The 15,606-nt window shown below is 41.8% G+C and overlaps 1 protein-coding gene and 1 non-coding gene across 5 annotated transcripts; one reads left to right on the top strand and one right to left on the bottom strand.

Annotated features, from left to right (window-relative positions):
- Positions 1 to 59: 59 nt before the first annotated feature.
- tp53inp2b (tumor protein p53 inducible nuclear protein 2b) lies at positions 60 to 14,463 on the bottom strand. 4 transcript variants are annotated; one of them, XM_031845556.1, is made up of 4 exons: positions 14,348 to 14,463; positions 4,240 to 4,617; positions 2,998 to 3,565; positions 60 to 2,894 (listed from the first exon to the last, which is right to left on the bottom strand). In XM_031845556.1, the coding sequence occupies exons 2-4, from the start codon at positions 4,361 to 4,363 to the stop codon at positions 2,624 to 2,626; spliced, it is 963 nt and encodes a 320-aa protein (XP_031701416.1). In that variant the 5' UTR covers positions 4,364 to 4,617; positions 14,348 to 14,463; the 3' UTR covers positions 60 to 2,623. The 4 variants fall into 4 exon arrangements, with proteins under 4 accessions (XP_031701416.1, XP_031701415.1, XP_031701417.1 ...); XM_031845555.1 differs by lacking the exon at positions 14,348 to 14,463 and adding an exon at positions 8,692 to 9,011; XM_031845557.1 differs by lacking the exon at positions 14,348 to 14,463 and adding an exon at positions 8,692 to 9,011 and having other exon boundaries at positions 2,998 to 3,562.
- Positions 14,464 to 15,055: 592 nt separating this feature from the next.
- Positions 15,056 to 15,127, top strand: trnaa-ugc (transfer RNA alanine (anticodon UGC)). The gene has a single exon. It is a non-coding gene; the product is annotated as a tRNA-Ala (tRNA).
- Positions 15,128 to 15,606: the final 479 nt, after the last annotated feature.

Here is a 15,606-nt window from a genome sequence, read left to right as displayed (position 1 = left end):
TGTTTGTATGTCTGTGCATGTTTGACTCATCACCTCAGATCCATCTCCCGCACAATTCAGAGAAATTAACAGGACACATAATAGTCCCCTTTAAACAGAATAAAAGATAAAATGCATAATTATATAATAAATTAACAGATATTAAAGGGGACAGTTCAACCCAAAATCTAAAAAATTTGCTCTGACCTGTAGCGCTACATATATCAATCTCGATTGTTTTGGGGGAAGAGATGTCTGCCTCCTCTCCAAAATAATGGGACTATATGTCACTCTGCTTGTGGTGCTCAAAGTGGCAAAAAAATAATAAAATACATAAAAAAAAAAATCAACAGCAATGTCTCTTTCCAGAAATCACAACATGAACCTGTTCCGAACAAGGTCTGTGAATTATCTTGAGTAACAAGGCCATGATTTCACACAAAAACAACAACTCCAGATTGAAAAACAGCACTACAGGTAAAAGGAAAAATGTGTATTTTTGGTCAACTGTCCCTTTAACAGATTTTGAATAAAACAGAGTACATGATTGATGGCAGAAATGAAAACTTAGTGGTACGTGAATCAAGGGAAAAGAATGTATTTCTCTTATCTAGATGATCTAAATGAGGCAAGATATTTCCATTTTCCAAACAATGTGACATGAATCCCCCAGACAGACAGGCTTTTTGAACACAACAGATGTTTAAAACCATGTCGTTGTGTTCTGTATCATCTCCAGCATCCATACAGCTGTGCTATAGTGAAACCTCTGGAGGGCAGTGTTCTTCTATGGCACATCAACACTGAGCCTAGCACTGGTTTTTATATGGTGCATCTCAAAGAGATACAACCACAGTTGGGGGCAAAGACACCACTTTTGGCCACTAAATGCCCTCTTGATTTGATAACGAGCTCAGAGGTGAGGCGGAGAGAGGATTCTCATTACGCTGCGGACTCAAGTCCTGAGAGGCTTTGACATCTAACGGAGCAGTTATAAAATATTTTTTTGTAATATTTACAAGAGAAATAAATGATCGTTATTCATGTTTTTTTTTTTTTTTTTTTTAAACGAGTTTCTAGCGTTTTAACGTGTCAGTACACCATTCTCACACACAATTTGAATCAAAACAAAACATCACAAAAGAAAAAGAAGAAGAAAAAAAACAAAACAAGCACACAGCACACCGCTAAAACTTTGACTCACAAAATGTATGACAGTGCAAACTTACATCCATGTTTCAAATAATTTACAAACATTAGTATACACTTCAGCACCATAGTTTACTATTGTTGTTGAATACATATCAGTAAGCTAGATCTTTAAGTGGAAACTGTTAGAGTTGGAGGTGCTAGAGGGAGGGGCGGTAGTGGAGTACATGTTAGAGAGCAACGGGTTGCACTTGCACGATCTTATGCAAGAGGACGGTTTTGAATGTGTTGAAGGGGGAAGATGTTTGTCAGACTTTAAAGAGACGTTTCTTCCCCGTTCTCCAAACAGTTATCCTCCGTGACTTTTCAATGAAAGTGACTGGTGTGTAAAAAAAAGGTTGTACTTTTTCTACTTTTGGTGTTCAACATGGATAACGTAAGATCACAGCACACACACACACTGTGGATGGAAAATGGCGGATGTGTGCCGGGCACTTTACTTTAGTTTTACAGACCACACGTGTAATGATCATCATGCTGAGTGAGCGGTTTCTTTTTCTATTTGTTGGCTTTAGAAGCCAGAAGTGTACTTTCTCTTTTTCTGAAAGGAACAAGCTTTCTTTTCTTTCTTCTGGTGGAACCGTGCAGGGAGAGGGAGAGACTTTAAAATAATGTAACTGTCATAGGAACACAATGGGAGTAAAATGGACATTCCCATTCAAATCAACGTAGTTGGATGGTCAGTTTTTATGCGTATTGTTGCCACTGCTATCGCCAGAGGATTTTCTTTAACCAGTGTAGCATTAAAGCGTGGTGGAAGTAGCCAGCTAGCTAACTATATAGCCACCTGTCTGCTTGCTGATTCCACCATGCTTTAATGCTACTCTAGTTTCAGGGAAAATCACAGCGGGCTGGAGGTCTAACTCCAAAAAAGCTTCGAAGACACCATGAGTTGTTTTCTCTGCAAAGATACGAAGGATGAACTTGTCTCTGTCTTGTCTGCATGGTTTCCACCAGAATCGTCTTAAAGTACAGTTGGTTATTAAAATTTAAAATCTCCAAATTTAAAACTTAATGATTGAATTAATATATAAAAAGCATGCCTTGGGGAAGAGTGAAAGAAAACAATTATATGCGACTAAGAATGCTAAACTTTTTGTTGTTTTTCAGACATTATTTTTTAACCTGTATAAATATTTTTTTTGTTGTTGTTTGGATACTGCAATGGACAACAAGTAGTATACATGTCTACTCAGAGGGCTTGGTTCACAACAGCAGAATGGGGCATAAAACTACCAGGTCAGTTTATGATTGGACCAAAACAAAAGAAAAGCTACCGGTCTACTGGTATCTGAGTGTAATTTTGATATAATGTGCAGAAATGAAAGCAAAAATTGCCGTGGGTGAATACATTTAATCTTATGTGTCTTGGAGTTGACTATGCTCTACTAATGCCGTCAGAGTAAACGACGTCCCCCATGGTTTTCGGGGGAGTTCAGTGGCAGATGTTACGCTTGCTGGGCTGGTGAAGGAAGGTGTTTCTGGCATGGTTCGCGTGGCGAGGGACCTGCTGCTCCCTGGTGCGGTTTTGGCGTTGGATGCGGTTGCGGCCCAGATGGCGTCGCTCGATGCGGGCTTTGCCGCGCTGGACCCGGGCCACTTGGGTGACCTTGGCCAGAGCTCCGGCCTGGGCAGCTGCTCCGCGGCTCACCCTGGTGGGCATAGTGCTGCGGGTGGCGGGGACGGCAGCTGGTTCTGCCACTCTGCTGTAAAGGTAATAAAAAGGTGTGATTATTGTGATTGGTGCTGGAAAAAAGAAGCAGGTAACGGTCAAGTGCAGCCGTCATAAAAGAGGGCTCATGATCTCACCTCATGCTGCTCGCCAGGCTGACAATGCTCTCCTCTCCCACCACAGACAGGTTGGAGACCATGGAGAAGCTACTCGGGGAGACGTACACAGACATGCTGGGGTGCTCGATGAGCAGGTCCTCCATCGGGCTGGCCTCCGCTGTGGTTCCCTCTGCAGTGAAACAGGGGGGAGGGGTGACAAACCAGCTCTCATCCATGCAGCCTCTCTCTGGGCCTGCCCTACTGCTACCCCCGCGGCCCCCGCACTCACTTCCGGAGCCGGGGGACACCGACGGGGTGGAGGAGGGCGTGGACAGTCTGGCCCGTCTTGGCAGGGTCACGGGTGTGGTGGCACCCGAGTGTGACGCGCTAGCGCTCGGACAAAACAGGGGGTCCGATGGTGCTACTGCACCGCTTGCCCGACCTTTGTGCATCCTACGGCGCTTGTGAGGTGGGTGGGAAATCAGGGCCGGGCATTCAGTCCTCGCATGTGTGACTTGATGATTTGATTGGTTACTGTCTGGGAGTGATTGTGCAATCAGTGGGGATCCCATCACATCCTCCGCCCACGTCATGCAGTCAGAATCTTCTGGGCACATGGCAGCGAGGAGGATCGGGGATGAGACGGCCAATAAAGACAGATGTGGATGTTGCAAAAAACAATAAGAATGCAAATATGGTAGATTTAAAAAACAAAAAACAAAAGAAAACATGCGGGTTGAAAGGGGGCAATTTTTTAAGGGATCACATACGCACGCGCACACATACCAGTGTGGGGGGAATGCAAGGGTGTTTAAAAAAAAATTAAGGAGGGGAAGAAGAGGGGGGTAAGGAAACACAGAACATAAAAGAGTCACATCATTAGTTGTGTTGACCCTCTAAGGTTACGATTATGTCAGTGACATAATGTTTTGCCTTGATTCTGAATTTGATGTCGCTTTTGATGTTTTGGCACATTTTCATACTCAATAATTGCCTTTCGTCATGATTGAGATCATAAACAAAGAGGAAGAGGAGATGCATGTTCACAGACAATTATGTTTCTTTTTGGTACGGCAGCCATGTGGGAGAGCACCGGTGGGGTTGCGCCCACGCCCCGACTGATTCGTCACCTCACCCCATCATCCCCGTCATTACTTCAGGCGTTAGTCAGTATTATAGTCATGCAAAGGGGAACAGAAGTACTTCTCAGCTACCTCAATCTTTGAACATAAAACACAATTCCTTCCCAGTTTGGTAAAGTTTGGCTCTAAAGAGACTCACCAGGCAGGTTGACGAGCATCCATCCCTCCTCGTCGGCCTCCGTCACACAGGGGTTGGGTCCCTTCAGGTCAGCCGCCACCTCCTCCACCTCCCCAAACAGCAGGTTGCTCAGACGCTGGAACATGACCGCTTGTGTTGTCAAAGTGTCGATGACTCAGGTGCTTTTTGTCGTCCACAAAGAAAAAGCTGTAGCTGCCGTTTTGAATTTCTTATTTGTGTTTTGGTAGTCGCTTGTTGCGGTTTTAAGTAATTCTTTATCAGATTTTTTTATTCTCTTTTTTTTTTTGAAGCCCTTTGCTGGATCTCGGTTTTGACAAACAGGAGTGGACAGGCTTCAGTAGTGCAAATATAAGGTTTCACTTGGTTTGGAGCAAAGGCCTGGAGAGGGAGAAGGAGGAGCGGCGTTAGTGGTAATCAGAAGAAAAGGTCAACATATTTTCTTTGACAAGACATCTTAAAAAAGAGAAGTCCCTTATTGGGTTAATTTCCTGCACTGCTTAGTCAGGGTACATTAGATCATCACAATGAGCAATGTGTGTGGTAAGAGTTATTTCAAGTTGTAACTATTGTTTGGGCTCAAACCTCAAAGCGTTCTGACCTGTATTGTAATGACATGTTGACACAAAACAATGTGCCATTAAATAGAGAAGCTGTTTATTTAGGTAACTTGCATCATAGATGAGGTGGGACTCTTAAGACCAGCTTGGACAAAGCAACACATTTAGTGTTTCTGACCTACTGACAAATACTCAGTCTCCTTTTAACTTTATTTTGGTCTCCACCAGCTCCTGGGGGAAATATCTGTCTCTTTTAACTGCTTTAACTTTGCTTTGTTAAGCTAGCAAGCTAACTAGCTTTGTTCAGCTAGTTAGACCGAAGAGGACAATATAGTTGCTGGGCAAAAACTTGGCGTTCCTGTTCTACGTAAAAACTGCAATCAGACCCGTTTCGATGACGCTGATGAGAACGGACATTAGAGTGAACCAAAAGAACAAAGTTGAGGGCTGCAAAACCAAAACAATGACCTAAAATACGGTCTGTAGTACCAACCTCTACAATGCCAAGGAGGAATTGTTATTAACTGTGAACTCGTATCTCATATTCAAGGTCTACTTTAAGGCCTTTGTGTAAGTCCAGTAAAGAAAGAAGTTAAGTATTAAATGTACTATAAAGAAACAAAGGTTGAATATCCTGTAAACTATGTGATTTGACTGCAAAATATTTAATCAAATTTTTATGTAAAAATTATTATTTAAATGAATCATCAAGCAAGAAGATGGTGGACAATGTCTGCACCCCCTTCCCCCGAGAACTTTAGATAACCACTCAGCACAGTCTCAGGACAGATGGACAGGCCAGAGGAGGAAGAGGAGGAAGAGGAGGAAGTGATCCACAGACCTGGACTCTCTCAAAGTCAAACAAAGTGAGTGTGCACGATGTTCAAATGCAAAGACCGACAGGACAGAAGGCACTGAGGCAGATGACAAGTGTCTGACCTAAATATGAATGGTGATGTAATGTTGAACAGATGTTTGAACAACCACAGCTCACAAGACAAACCCTTACATGTTCAGAGTTCTATTTACTGGAATGACTGAAGAGAGCAAACTGCTGTCAATACTCAAAGATATCGCTTGAATTTTAGGTTAAATTGGTTTCTTCCCATATTTTTTGCACAGCCCATCTGTAGTTTCAGAGTGTCAGAGGTTTAAATTCCAGATCATGACCTATTTCAGTGCACGCTCTGTTTGACCCTGCCGACTGACCTGTCTTTAATTTCTCATAGAAATCCAATATGTGCCGCTGACTTTCAACCATTTCATCCAACTACACGGGGGGATCGACACGACGGAGGCTGGTATTAACGAAGGAGCGCAGATTAAAAGGTGAAACGGAGTTTGTGTGACAGAGACATTCATCTGCAGAGATGTGGAAGGTGATATGCATGGGTGCTTTGTTGGGAAGCGGACACTTTCTGTCCTTATTTGGAGAATTACCATGGACACCAGTAACAAAAAGAGGGAACAATAATTTTAACAAGTCACTGTCAAGGAGACTGTTGCATGGGTTTAAAATAAGAGAAAATTAGAGATGAATTTAGGGGAGAAAATTGGGTCAAAAGCTGCAAATTGTTTCTTTAATGCTCCTTCGTTTTGACTCACTTTCTAGGTCACGTGTTAAAAACACGATTCCAGTCGCACGCAAATTTTTGGGATACTTTGCAAGGAAAAACCAAAAAAACAACAACAAACTGTGTCTGGGTCCGTCCTCAACACTGACAAGGTTTTAATGCATTCATGAACCAATAGACAGTCATGTGAACCATGACAGATCCAGATAAACAACATTTCGGTGACAAGGCCTGAGGGCGGCTTTGCATAAGGTGCAGCAAACATCCACAAAACACACACACTCAACACTGAGTACATGCAGCACGTCCCTGATAAAAGAGCTTTATCAGTTGGGTTGCTATTTCAGGACTGTCTGACTAGTGCAAATATAGCCATTGATACCACCACTGATTTGACTTATATCCTGGAGGAGACAGCTCCTAAATATATGGCAATGGTTGTTTACAAGTATTATCTAACAGCTACCACCCATTAACACTGATAAATATCCTTTGAGGCTGAATGTTTTACATGTGAGAAAGCAGAGGGTAAAAAGTATTTTTTTGAACAGTTTCAGTCAAGACAATGTTAGTCTGGCTGTCCTCTTTTGTCTTTTCTGTCTTGGTCAGCCTATTATGTTTTTAATGGTGGTCTTTTTGTCCTTATTAAAATGGATTGCAGCTGTAGTACAGTAACTCCACTGTGGTAATAATTAATGGTGAATGTTTACCGAACCATCTTGTGCATATGTTGTTAAATTAAATCGATAAGATAGGTCATTAAACCCGTATTTTTAGGATGCCTTTTTAAATGTGCAGTGTGTGGGATCTGGCGACATCTAGTGGTGAGGTTACAACTGAAACTTCTCCCGTGTGCCAAACGTGAAGGAAAACTACGGTGGACGATGCTAAAACACGAATGGCGCCATCTAGATCCAGTGTTTGGTTTGTCCGCTCTGGGCTACCGTAGTAACATGGCCGACTCAGTGAAGAGAACTCGCTCTGTACCTAGATATAAGCGGCTCATTCTAAGCTAACAAAAACACAACAATTCTTGTTTTCAGATGATTAAAAACATACATATTAATACGACATTTAATTTCTGCCAATAGATCCTCCTAAATGCTAAAAAATGAAATGCTCAAATTGATAAAATAGGTCATTAAACTGTATTTGTAGGATGTATTTTTAACATCTGGCTCAGCAGGTGGATATTAACCCTCCTGGGTTAGGGTTAGGTTATTCAAGATGAATAACATTTCACAGGAACATTTGCAAATCCTAAAACAAAAAAAGGGCCATTGAATTATGGATCCGTCTTTCGACACTGGTCCTTTTAACAAGGAGGTGGAGCAGAGCCGGATGGGAGGAGACTCACCAAATAAAAACAAGACGCCCGTGACGTCACGCACACGTCACTGAAACTGCCAGAGAGGCTCCAGCTTTTTTTTTTTTTTTTTTTTAGGCGACCGGAGAACAACAAGACATCTGAGGACATACACGGAAATAAACGATATTATGACCTTTATACGTGTCGCTTTATCTGCATGTTTTTGCAAAACAATCAGTTTGTTTAAATGGCTGTTTATGAGTGTCGACGGTCATCGTTGACGTTAGGAAAAAATTTAAATAAATAAAGGCTGCACACAGCAACAACGTTCAAAGATATAGAAAGATAATTAATAAAGCGAGAATAAAACATCGAGCTCGGGGTCGGGCTGTCGGAGAGTTGTTCTGCAGAGAGAATCCAGCTCAACATGAATTATCCGTGTAAGCTCTCCAGCTGAAGGGTCACAGCAATGACAGCTTGTGGCTCAGTGCACGAAACACATCGACGGGTTATGCAGCTGACAATCCAATGAAACTGTTATTTTACATGATAAATATGAAATAAAATCCCCCCCCCCCACCCCCCACACACACACACACACACATCAACATCCGCCATCGACTCCACATCAGCATTTGGTGCAATTTACCAAACAACGGCTGCTGCTGTCCTGGAAAAGCCTCGATACACGTATGCGGGATGGTGTCATTTTTCATTTTTTGGGATATTAAAGGACGTCGAATCGACCGGATTAAACAGTCTGGTCTTCTCAAATCCATCCGTGGCCTAATAATAGGTCATTCCCTATTATAACGCTGCGGTCAAAGATAGCCTCTTAATGAGAATTGTAACCTGTTCTATAATGTCATGACGGCTGATCCTCTGTAGGCTAAAACAAATAAAGAGGATAGCAGAGACAACCGATACCTCTTCAGATCACACACACACTGACACGGTCAGAACACTTGAAGCACGAAAAACACACAAAAAAGAAGAGTAAGGAATGGCTTACCTGCCTTTGCAGTGTTATTCAAGTTGTAAACGAGATCTCACACACAGTAGAAACGACAACAATTCTTTAAAGCATAGCTTTAGATAGTCTTTAAGTGAGGTAGTTAAAACACCATTATAGCCACAAAAATAAAAGGCTTTCTTCTCAGAAGAAGGGCTTCGTGTAAAAAAATGTTTTTTACACGTTTGTTTCTTTCAGATCAAAACATCTGCAGCTTTTTTTCTGTCCTCCTCTCTCTCTATATATTTATATATATATATATATATTGCCCGCTGCAGATTTTCTGTTTTCCTTCTGTTTATTGCTGCTGCCAGCTGATCCTCGCATCCTCGGATCAGAATGTAGAACGTACAAAACAGCTGATTGTGAGATCACAATACGTGTAGCCACGCCCCCTCCCCCGCCCACAGCAAATTAACCGGCCAATCAGAATATTACACAGAGCCACAAGCCGGGCCTCTATGTAACAGGGTGGGGGGGCTGTGAACCTGCAGCCCAGATGGAAACGGTGACTTCACTTCACTCAGAGACTGATCCGCGATCAGCTGCTGCTCTCGCCACCCCTGCTGTTTGAGGTCACGCCCGGGGGGATGGTGAACTGATCCTGAGTCTGTGCTAGATAATATAACAGGGAAAGATGATCTGCTGAGAGGAAAGTGACTGAATTGTCAAATTGATGCTGGAAAAGGAGTTACTTGCAACTAACCTGCTGTGTATAATATTAGACAGAGCATACTTATCTTTGTGTCACATTGTGTCACTGTTTATTTTAAGATGTTCATGCATTATTTTACTTTAGCGTGCTGAATATTGACCTCTGACCTCTTCCATATTCTCCTCTTGTGCAGAAACGTAATGCTCAAGTCAACCTTAAATATTCAAATTATTAAACAGCAACAGTTCACAAACTTTTCAGGCTTTCATTGTGATGCTGGTGATGTTACTTTACATTTTCATTTGTAAAAAGAGCTCTTCCCCCCCACTCATCATCCATCTTTTCACTCCGCCCTGGTTTGGGGCGGGACCTCCATGTGCCACTCAATCTGCATCAGCCAATCAGAGGTGCTCTTTCTGAATGCAGCGTTTGAGCAACCAATGAGCCACGAGAGGTTTTGAAACCCCCCTGGTGGTCACTTTAAAGTCTGCAGTCTGTAATAGAGTATTATGCGTAATCCTCAAGTGCACTTAACTGTGTTTTTAAGCCTATAGCTTGCCTGTGTTCATACACATATGAATGAGTGTGTGTGTGTGCGGAGAAAGTGAGCAGTTTTGGGTTCTTCGGAATCAGCATCAAGCAGCCTGACGTGGTCATTAAACATCTGCATCCTGGTCAAGAAAGTTTAAAACGGCTCAAGGAAACTTAAGAAGACAACATTTCTGTGCCAAGTTTTGTTAATGTTATCAGAGGAGCAGCAGAAAGCACCCTGACTGGAAGTCAGAAGAGAAATAAGTACTTTCCTCCGTGTGCAGCGCTGATCTTGTGCACTCAAAAAAAACGCTTTCAACGGACTTAATAAAATCATGTGAAGTATTTCCACATGATTAAACGGCTTTCTTTAAGCATGAAGCAATTCTGTTGGTCCAACTTAATTTACTACTCTAATTTTAAACTGTAAAATTAGTTTGACCAATCTTATTAAGTTAAGTATGGACCCAACCCGAGTGAATAAGTTGAACCAACCCTAATAAATTAAGTTGATCCAACATAAGTGCCTAATGCTTAACGAAAGAAGTTCAATCGTGTGGAAATACTTTCCATGATTTTATTAAGCTTGTTTAAAGCATCGTTTTTTGAGTGTGTGTTGTGTTTTTGTCAATATATTCATGTACTTCACTCTAACAATATCGCTGACAAATCAAACCCGGACTTTATCATTAGAAAAGTAGAATTGTTTCAGATTGAGCACAGCAGTGTGACTGGTTCAAACTGCATCAGAGTGTATGAACCGTGTAAGTCACTAAATTGTTTTGTATTTTTATAAGTAATGGTATGTTTTTTGAATGAAAGTGTTTTATTTTGCAAAAAAAATTGTGTGTGTGGTTGTGTAAATTTTTGTCTTTTGACAAAATGAGCCCTGTTTTTAAAATTGATTGTCAGCGATATTGTTCGAGTGAAGTGAATATATTGACCAAAACACAACACCAGATACTGCACACTGATGAAAGTATACAGTATGTATTTCTCTCCACTTTGCAAAATCAATCAATACATCAATGCATTTTTAAAGGTTGCATTTTGCACTGAAAATCAGAATGTAACATATCAACAGAATTTACTACATAAAACACAGAAAATTCATTTGTTTAAACTGCCAAAACACCCTTTTTAAAAACAGGCCTCTATGTTGGCTTCCACTGTAACCTGTAGTATTTCTGTAGTGCTTACATGCATTAATGAGTCCACAATTAAACAGTTAGGTGTTTGGCCAGGTGGCAGGTGTGCTGGATAATTGGTCCATGAGTGTGGCACTTTGAATGGCAGCATTTTCAAATGACAAACAAGTGACTTCATGTCAGATTTCATTTGGCTGATGAAAAGAAAAATGGCAAAAAGAGCCATGTTGATTTGCAAATTAGATGCAAAGAAAATGTGTTTAGAGTTTTGGAGACTTGAGCTGAGGTTTTACTCTTTAAATTTACGCTTTCTGTGTCATTTTAGAGTGAAAACCATGTAACCGAGACTCTGGATGTGCAACACTCTTTAGCATCCTGCAGTGAACCAAAACCTTTTGTCTCAGGACCACACATCACACTCACTCTACAGCATGTTATGTCATAGCTTATCCAGCTGCTTGTCTCTGACCTTTGTCACGTTATTATCACAGCGAGTGAGAGACGATAGCGAGAGAGAGTCCAGCACAGCACGAGCTCTTTAAAACGCAGGACGATAAGGTTTCAGGCTATACGGTTACCAGGTGCTAAGCAACTCACATTCGCACACAATCGACCTGCAGCGACGGTGATATCCAAACCCCCCCCCTCCCTCCAGTAACACGGCAAACACAGAACAGTTTGTGCATCTGTGTTAATGTTTGTGTTCTCAAACTATGGTGAGAAGATGTCACAGGCCTGGTGGAACTTGTTCTTTTGGCAAACATATCGGTGATGCACAATATACGAGATATTTGTAGTAATTATACTTTAATAGACATATGATCACGTGTCATTCACAAATAAGGAGGAGAGGTTATGGTTTTCCGTTGTCTCCCTCTCTTTGAGCTTTCACTGAAGTTGCCCGACTTCACAGGATTCCCACAGTTTCCCAAAGCTGCTTGGAGAAATAAGTGAAAGGTCACAGCGATGCCTCTCTCTCCCCCCCCCCCCTCTCTCTCTATGTTCATGAATGTGACATGCAGCTCTTGTTTAACCTGTCCTTGGCCGCAGCTGACTGCAGGCATGTCAATGCCGAAGGCTTCAAACAAATCAAACCATGCATTGTAAACACGGCTATTCTGTCTTTGGTTAAGGACAGAAGGTGTGTCGATTGGACGAGATGACTCAGAAGTCTGGCTTGTCGCGTGTGAGTGTGTTGACACTTGAAACAGACAGTAAAGTAACTTGTTTGTGATGACTCAGTTGATTCGGCAAATGTTTCCTTCCTTGAGTGGGGATAAAGAAGCTTGCGAGGGGACGCTGTGTCTGTAGAAGTCAGTACTCACACTAGAAACTTCTTTAACAGTTTTCTGTTTACTTAAGTTTCTGTGTTGAAGTAAAGACAAACAAGGAAACACTGTATAAAGAAGAGAAAGTGTGAAAATATGCAAAGGAAAAGTAAATAGTGAGGGTTTGTCCACTCATCGGCCTTCTTTGGGCTTCACTTCATGTCAGTGAACAAACATATGTATCTCGCCATTGAAGTCAAAGCTTCATGTGTTAAAGCTGCATTCTCTCTAATGTCCATCAGGGGGCGACTCCTCTGGTTGTATAGAAGTCTATGAGAAAATGACTCTACTTCTCTCTTGATTTATTACCTCAGTAAACATTGTAAACATGAGTTTATGGTCTCAATCTCTAGTTTCAAGTCTTCTTCAATACAGCATGATGTTCATTTAGTACATTATACTCCATTTAGAGTCAAATACTACTTTGTGATTGATGAGTCTCTACCACGGCGTTGTCCTGTTTGTTGTCTGTGTTTTCGTGTTACAACTTTAACCCTTTCACAGTGTGTTTTCACTCCATGAAAGTCTTACTCTGTGTTCAGTTGTACTTACTGTAGCTCCACCCTCTCGTGTAACTTTTGGCTGGAAAAAGTCAAGATGGCGACGACCAAAATGCCGAACTCGAGGCTTCAAAACACCAGACCACAGACAGACGGGTGATGTCTCTGTGACTCCGTTCACTTCTGATACACAGTCTATGTTTAAAAAGAAAAATGAAGGCTCCAAAGAGGAACCCAGAAAGGACGAGACTTCATCTCTTTATGACACTTTGACCTCCTTTCCTCTGCAGCCTTGGTGCCTCTTCTCTCAGGCCTCTCTCTGCTGGCTGCTGGCAGATGATAAGACAGCAACCTCCAGAAGATACGAGGTCAGACCTGCCAGACCTGTTAGCGACCACATTTTGGTCTGCGTGCGGATTAACCAGGACGTTAGAATAGCCGGTGGACGTATTTGTAAACTTTTCAGAGAGTTCGCCATGTCCATGAGCTAAAGCAGTTACGGCTCTTACTCCAGAGTTGTTGCACGAATGTGAGAGGGCGATCAGTCTTCTTATCTAACTTATTCAACACATAACAATATTTCCCTGAATGTCAGACTATTCCTTTAAAACACTGGTCTCTAGATCTCTATCTGCAACTACATCAAGATCTTCAAAATCCATGTTTAGGCCTTCTGCAAAAGACAACGACAAACCTGAACATGCAAAATATCAAGATTTATAAATCTCAGAGGGGAATATGGAAAAAACTAAACCTGTAAAAAAGTTCAATAGTCGATTAGACTGATGCAAAATACGGGTCTTTACTGCTGAAGGCTCGATGTTTGATCCAAGTGTGTTTATCTGTTTATGAGTACAACTTTGAGATACTTTCATTTAATATATGCTGTAGTTACTATCACTCAAATTTACTCAAACAAGAAATCTGAATACGTCAACTTGTGTTTTAGAAAATAAGGGATGTATAAATGTAATTCCCTAAAGGGTTATAAAGTTGTTCAAACTTCCATCTCGACCAGCTGCAGTGAAATAATATGTAAATATCACTCACAGGCGCGATTTTTCTGCATAAACAGTACTTTCATACATTTATTTTTCTTATCATACTAATGCAATCAACATAATAAAAGTTGCTTTACTGTATTATCTTATTTCTACCCTCACCGGTCCCGTTTGGATCTGTCTACTGTAACGTCTGCAGGTCTGTGGCCTCAGATAAAGAATTTCTCTCTGCAACTCATATTTCATGTCTGAACATCCTGCCCTCACGAGGACCCTGCAGTCCAGAGATCCCCCCCCCCTACCAGTCCTTACTCAGTACAGACTCAACATGGTCCCTGTCACCAATCCAAACCCCAACATCAACTCCAGATCTGTTATCAATCCTCCCCTCCTCCTGGGAGACCCCCCTCTGCAGGCCGCTGCATTTCAGTGTCTCCAATCCAACATGCACACCGAAGAAGAAGAAGAAGACAGGAAGTTGTCAGTGTCTCACCCATTCTTGCCTCCTTTTCCTCCAGCCCTCCTGATGCCCTCAGGCCATGCGTGCCTCCCGTGGGTCCTGTCCCTACAAGGCAAACAGAGCCCTGGAAGTGGTGTCCTTGGCAAAGGGGGGTGTGCTAATAAACAGAGTATGAGTGTGGACAGCCTGTGCTCTCCAGAGGCTCCCCTCGAGCATGTTATGAAACAGAACGTGGGGAGGCTATTTTAAAATCTTCCCCCAAAGGATTAAGGTGCATTGGGTGATGAAAAATAACTAATTCAGGGGCCCACTTGTGTCTCACTGAGTTTAAAGCTGTAGGACATGTTGTCTTCTTCCTCACTGAGTTAGTGAGTGCGGAAGAGGAGCCCCTTTATCAGATGTGTCCCCTAACTGAAACCCAAACATGACCTGCAGACTAAAGATAGCACAGAGCAACGGATGAAAAAGAAAAATGAGCTCCAAACACAACAATTACAAACCACAGCTAAAAACAGCCGAGTCTCTTGACATGCAGCAGGATTTCTTTTTTAACCCATTCAACAATTACTTCACTGTCCCACACACACACACACACAGACACACAGACAGACACACACACACACACACACACACACACACACACACACACACACACACACACGCAGAATAAATAGCCTACATGTTGATGTATTACATAACTTGGCCATTTTGGTCAGTGCAAAAATATCTCGTGATCAGACTGGGGATGTAGCTCAGTGGTAGAGCGCATGCTTTGCATGTATGAGGCCCCGGGTTCAATCCCCGGCATCTCCACACCTTTTGGTCTTTTCCTTAATCTTTAACAACCTTCTGATCTCAATGCACTGCTCTGAAATGTATGTTTATGTGAAACAATTCTGTTTTTAGTAAACGTTACACCAAATCAAATCTATTTTTAGTAAGATTTGATGAGATATTGTTGATATTTTACTTCATATCTCTAAATAATGACTCAGCATGTCAAAATAATGACTTTTTAATGACAATTTAACAGTCTGGAGTCTTTGGAGTCTGAAGTTCTACACTAACAATTCTATTTCATGTAGTTTTAATGTCATGAAACTCTCAGAAGAAAATAAATATTGAAAATAAGAAAGTACGCAATAATATCAATGTTAATATGAACACAACATTAACTTACAGGCTATCTTTCAGAATTGTGTGCATAGTTCCATGTGATGTAGGTGTGTATGTATGTGAAAACTGGTGGAGCTTCGGGGCTTGGCAGAATACACACACACACACACACACAC

Source organism: Anarrhichthys ocellatus, unplaced genomic scaffold (genome assembly GCF_004355925.1).
Source record: "Anarrhichthys ocellatus isolate YVR2014 unplaced genomic scaffold, GSC_Weel_1.0 scaffold5, whole genome shotgun sequence".
In the NCBI taxonomy this organism is placed as follows: domain Eukaryota; kingdom Metazoa; phylum Chordata; class Actinopteri; order Perciformes; family Anarhichadidae; genus Anarrhichthys; species Anarrhichthys ocellatus.
The sequence above is the reverse complement of the archived record's forward strand: the minus strand, read 5'-3'. Positions and strand labels throughout refer to the sequence as shown.

Coding starts and splice junctions, on each gene's coding strand:
- tp53inp2b (XM_031845556.1), bottom strand. CDS start 4,363: ATGTTCCAGCGTCTGAGCAACCTGCTGTTTGGGGAGGTGGAGGAGGTG. Junction 3,566..4,239: donor GATGCTCGTCAACCTGCCTG/GTGAGTCTCTTT, acceptor CCATGTGCCCAG/AAGATTCTGACTGCATGACG. Junction 2,895..2,997: donor AGCCTGGCGAGCAGCATGAG/GTGAGATCATGA, acceptor TTACCTTTACAG/CAGAGTGGCAGAACCAGCTG.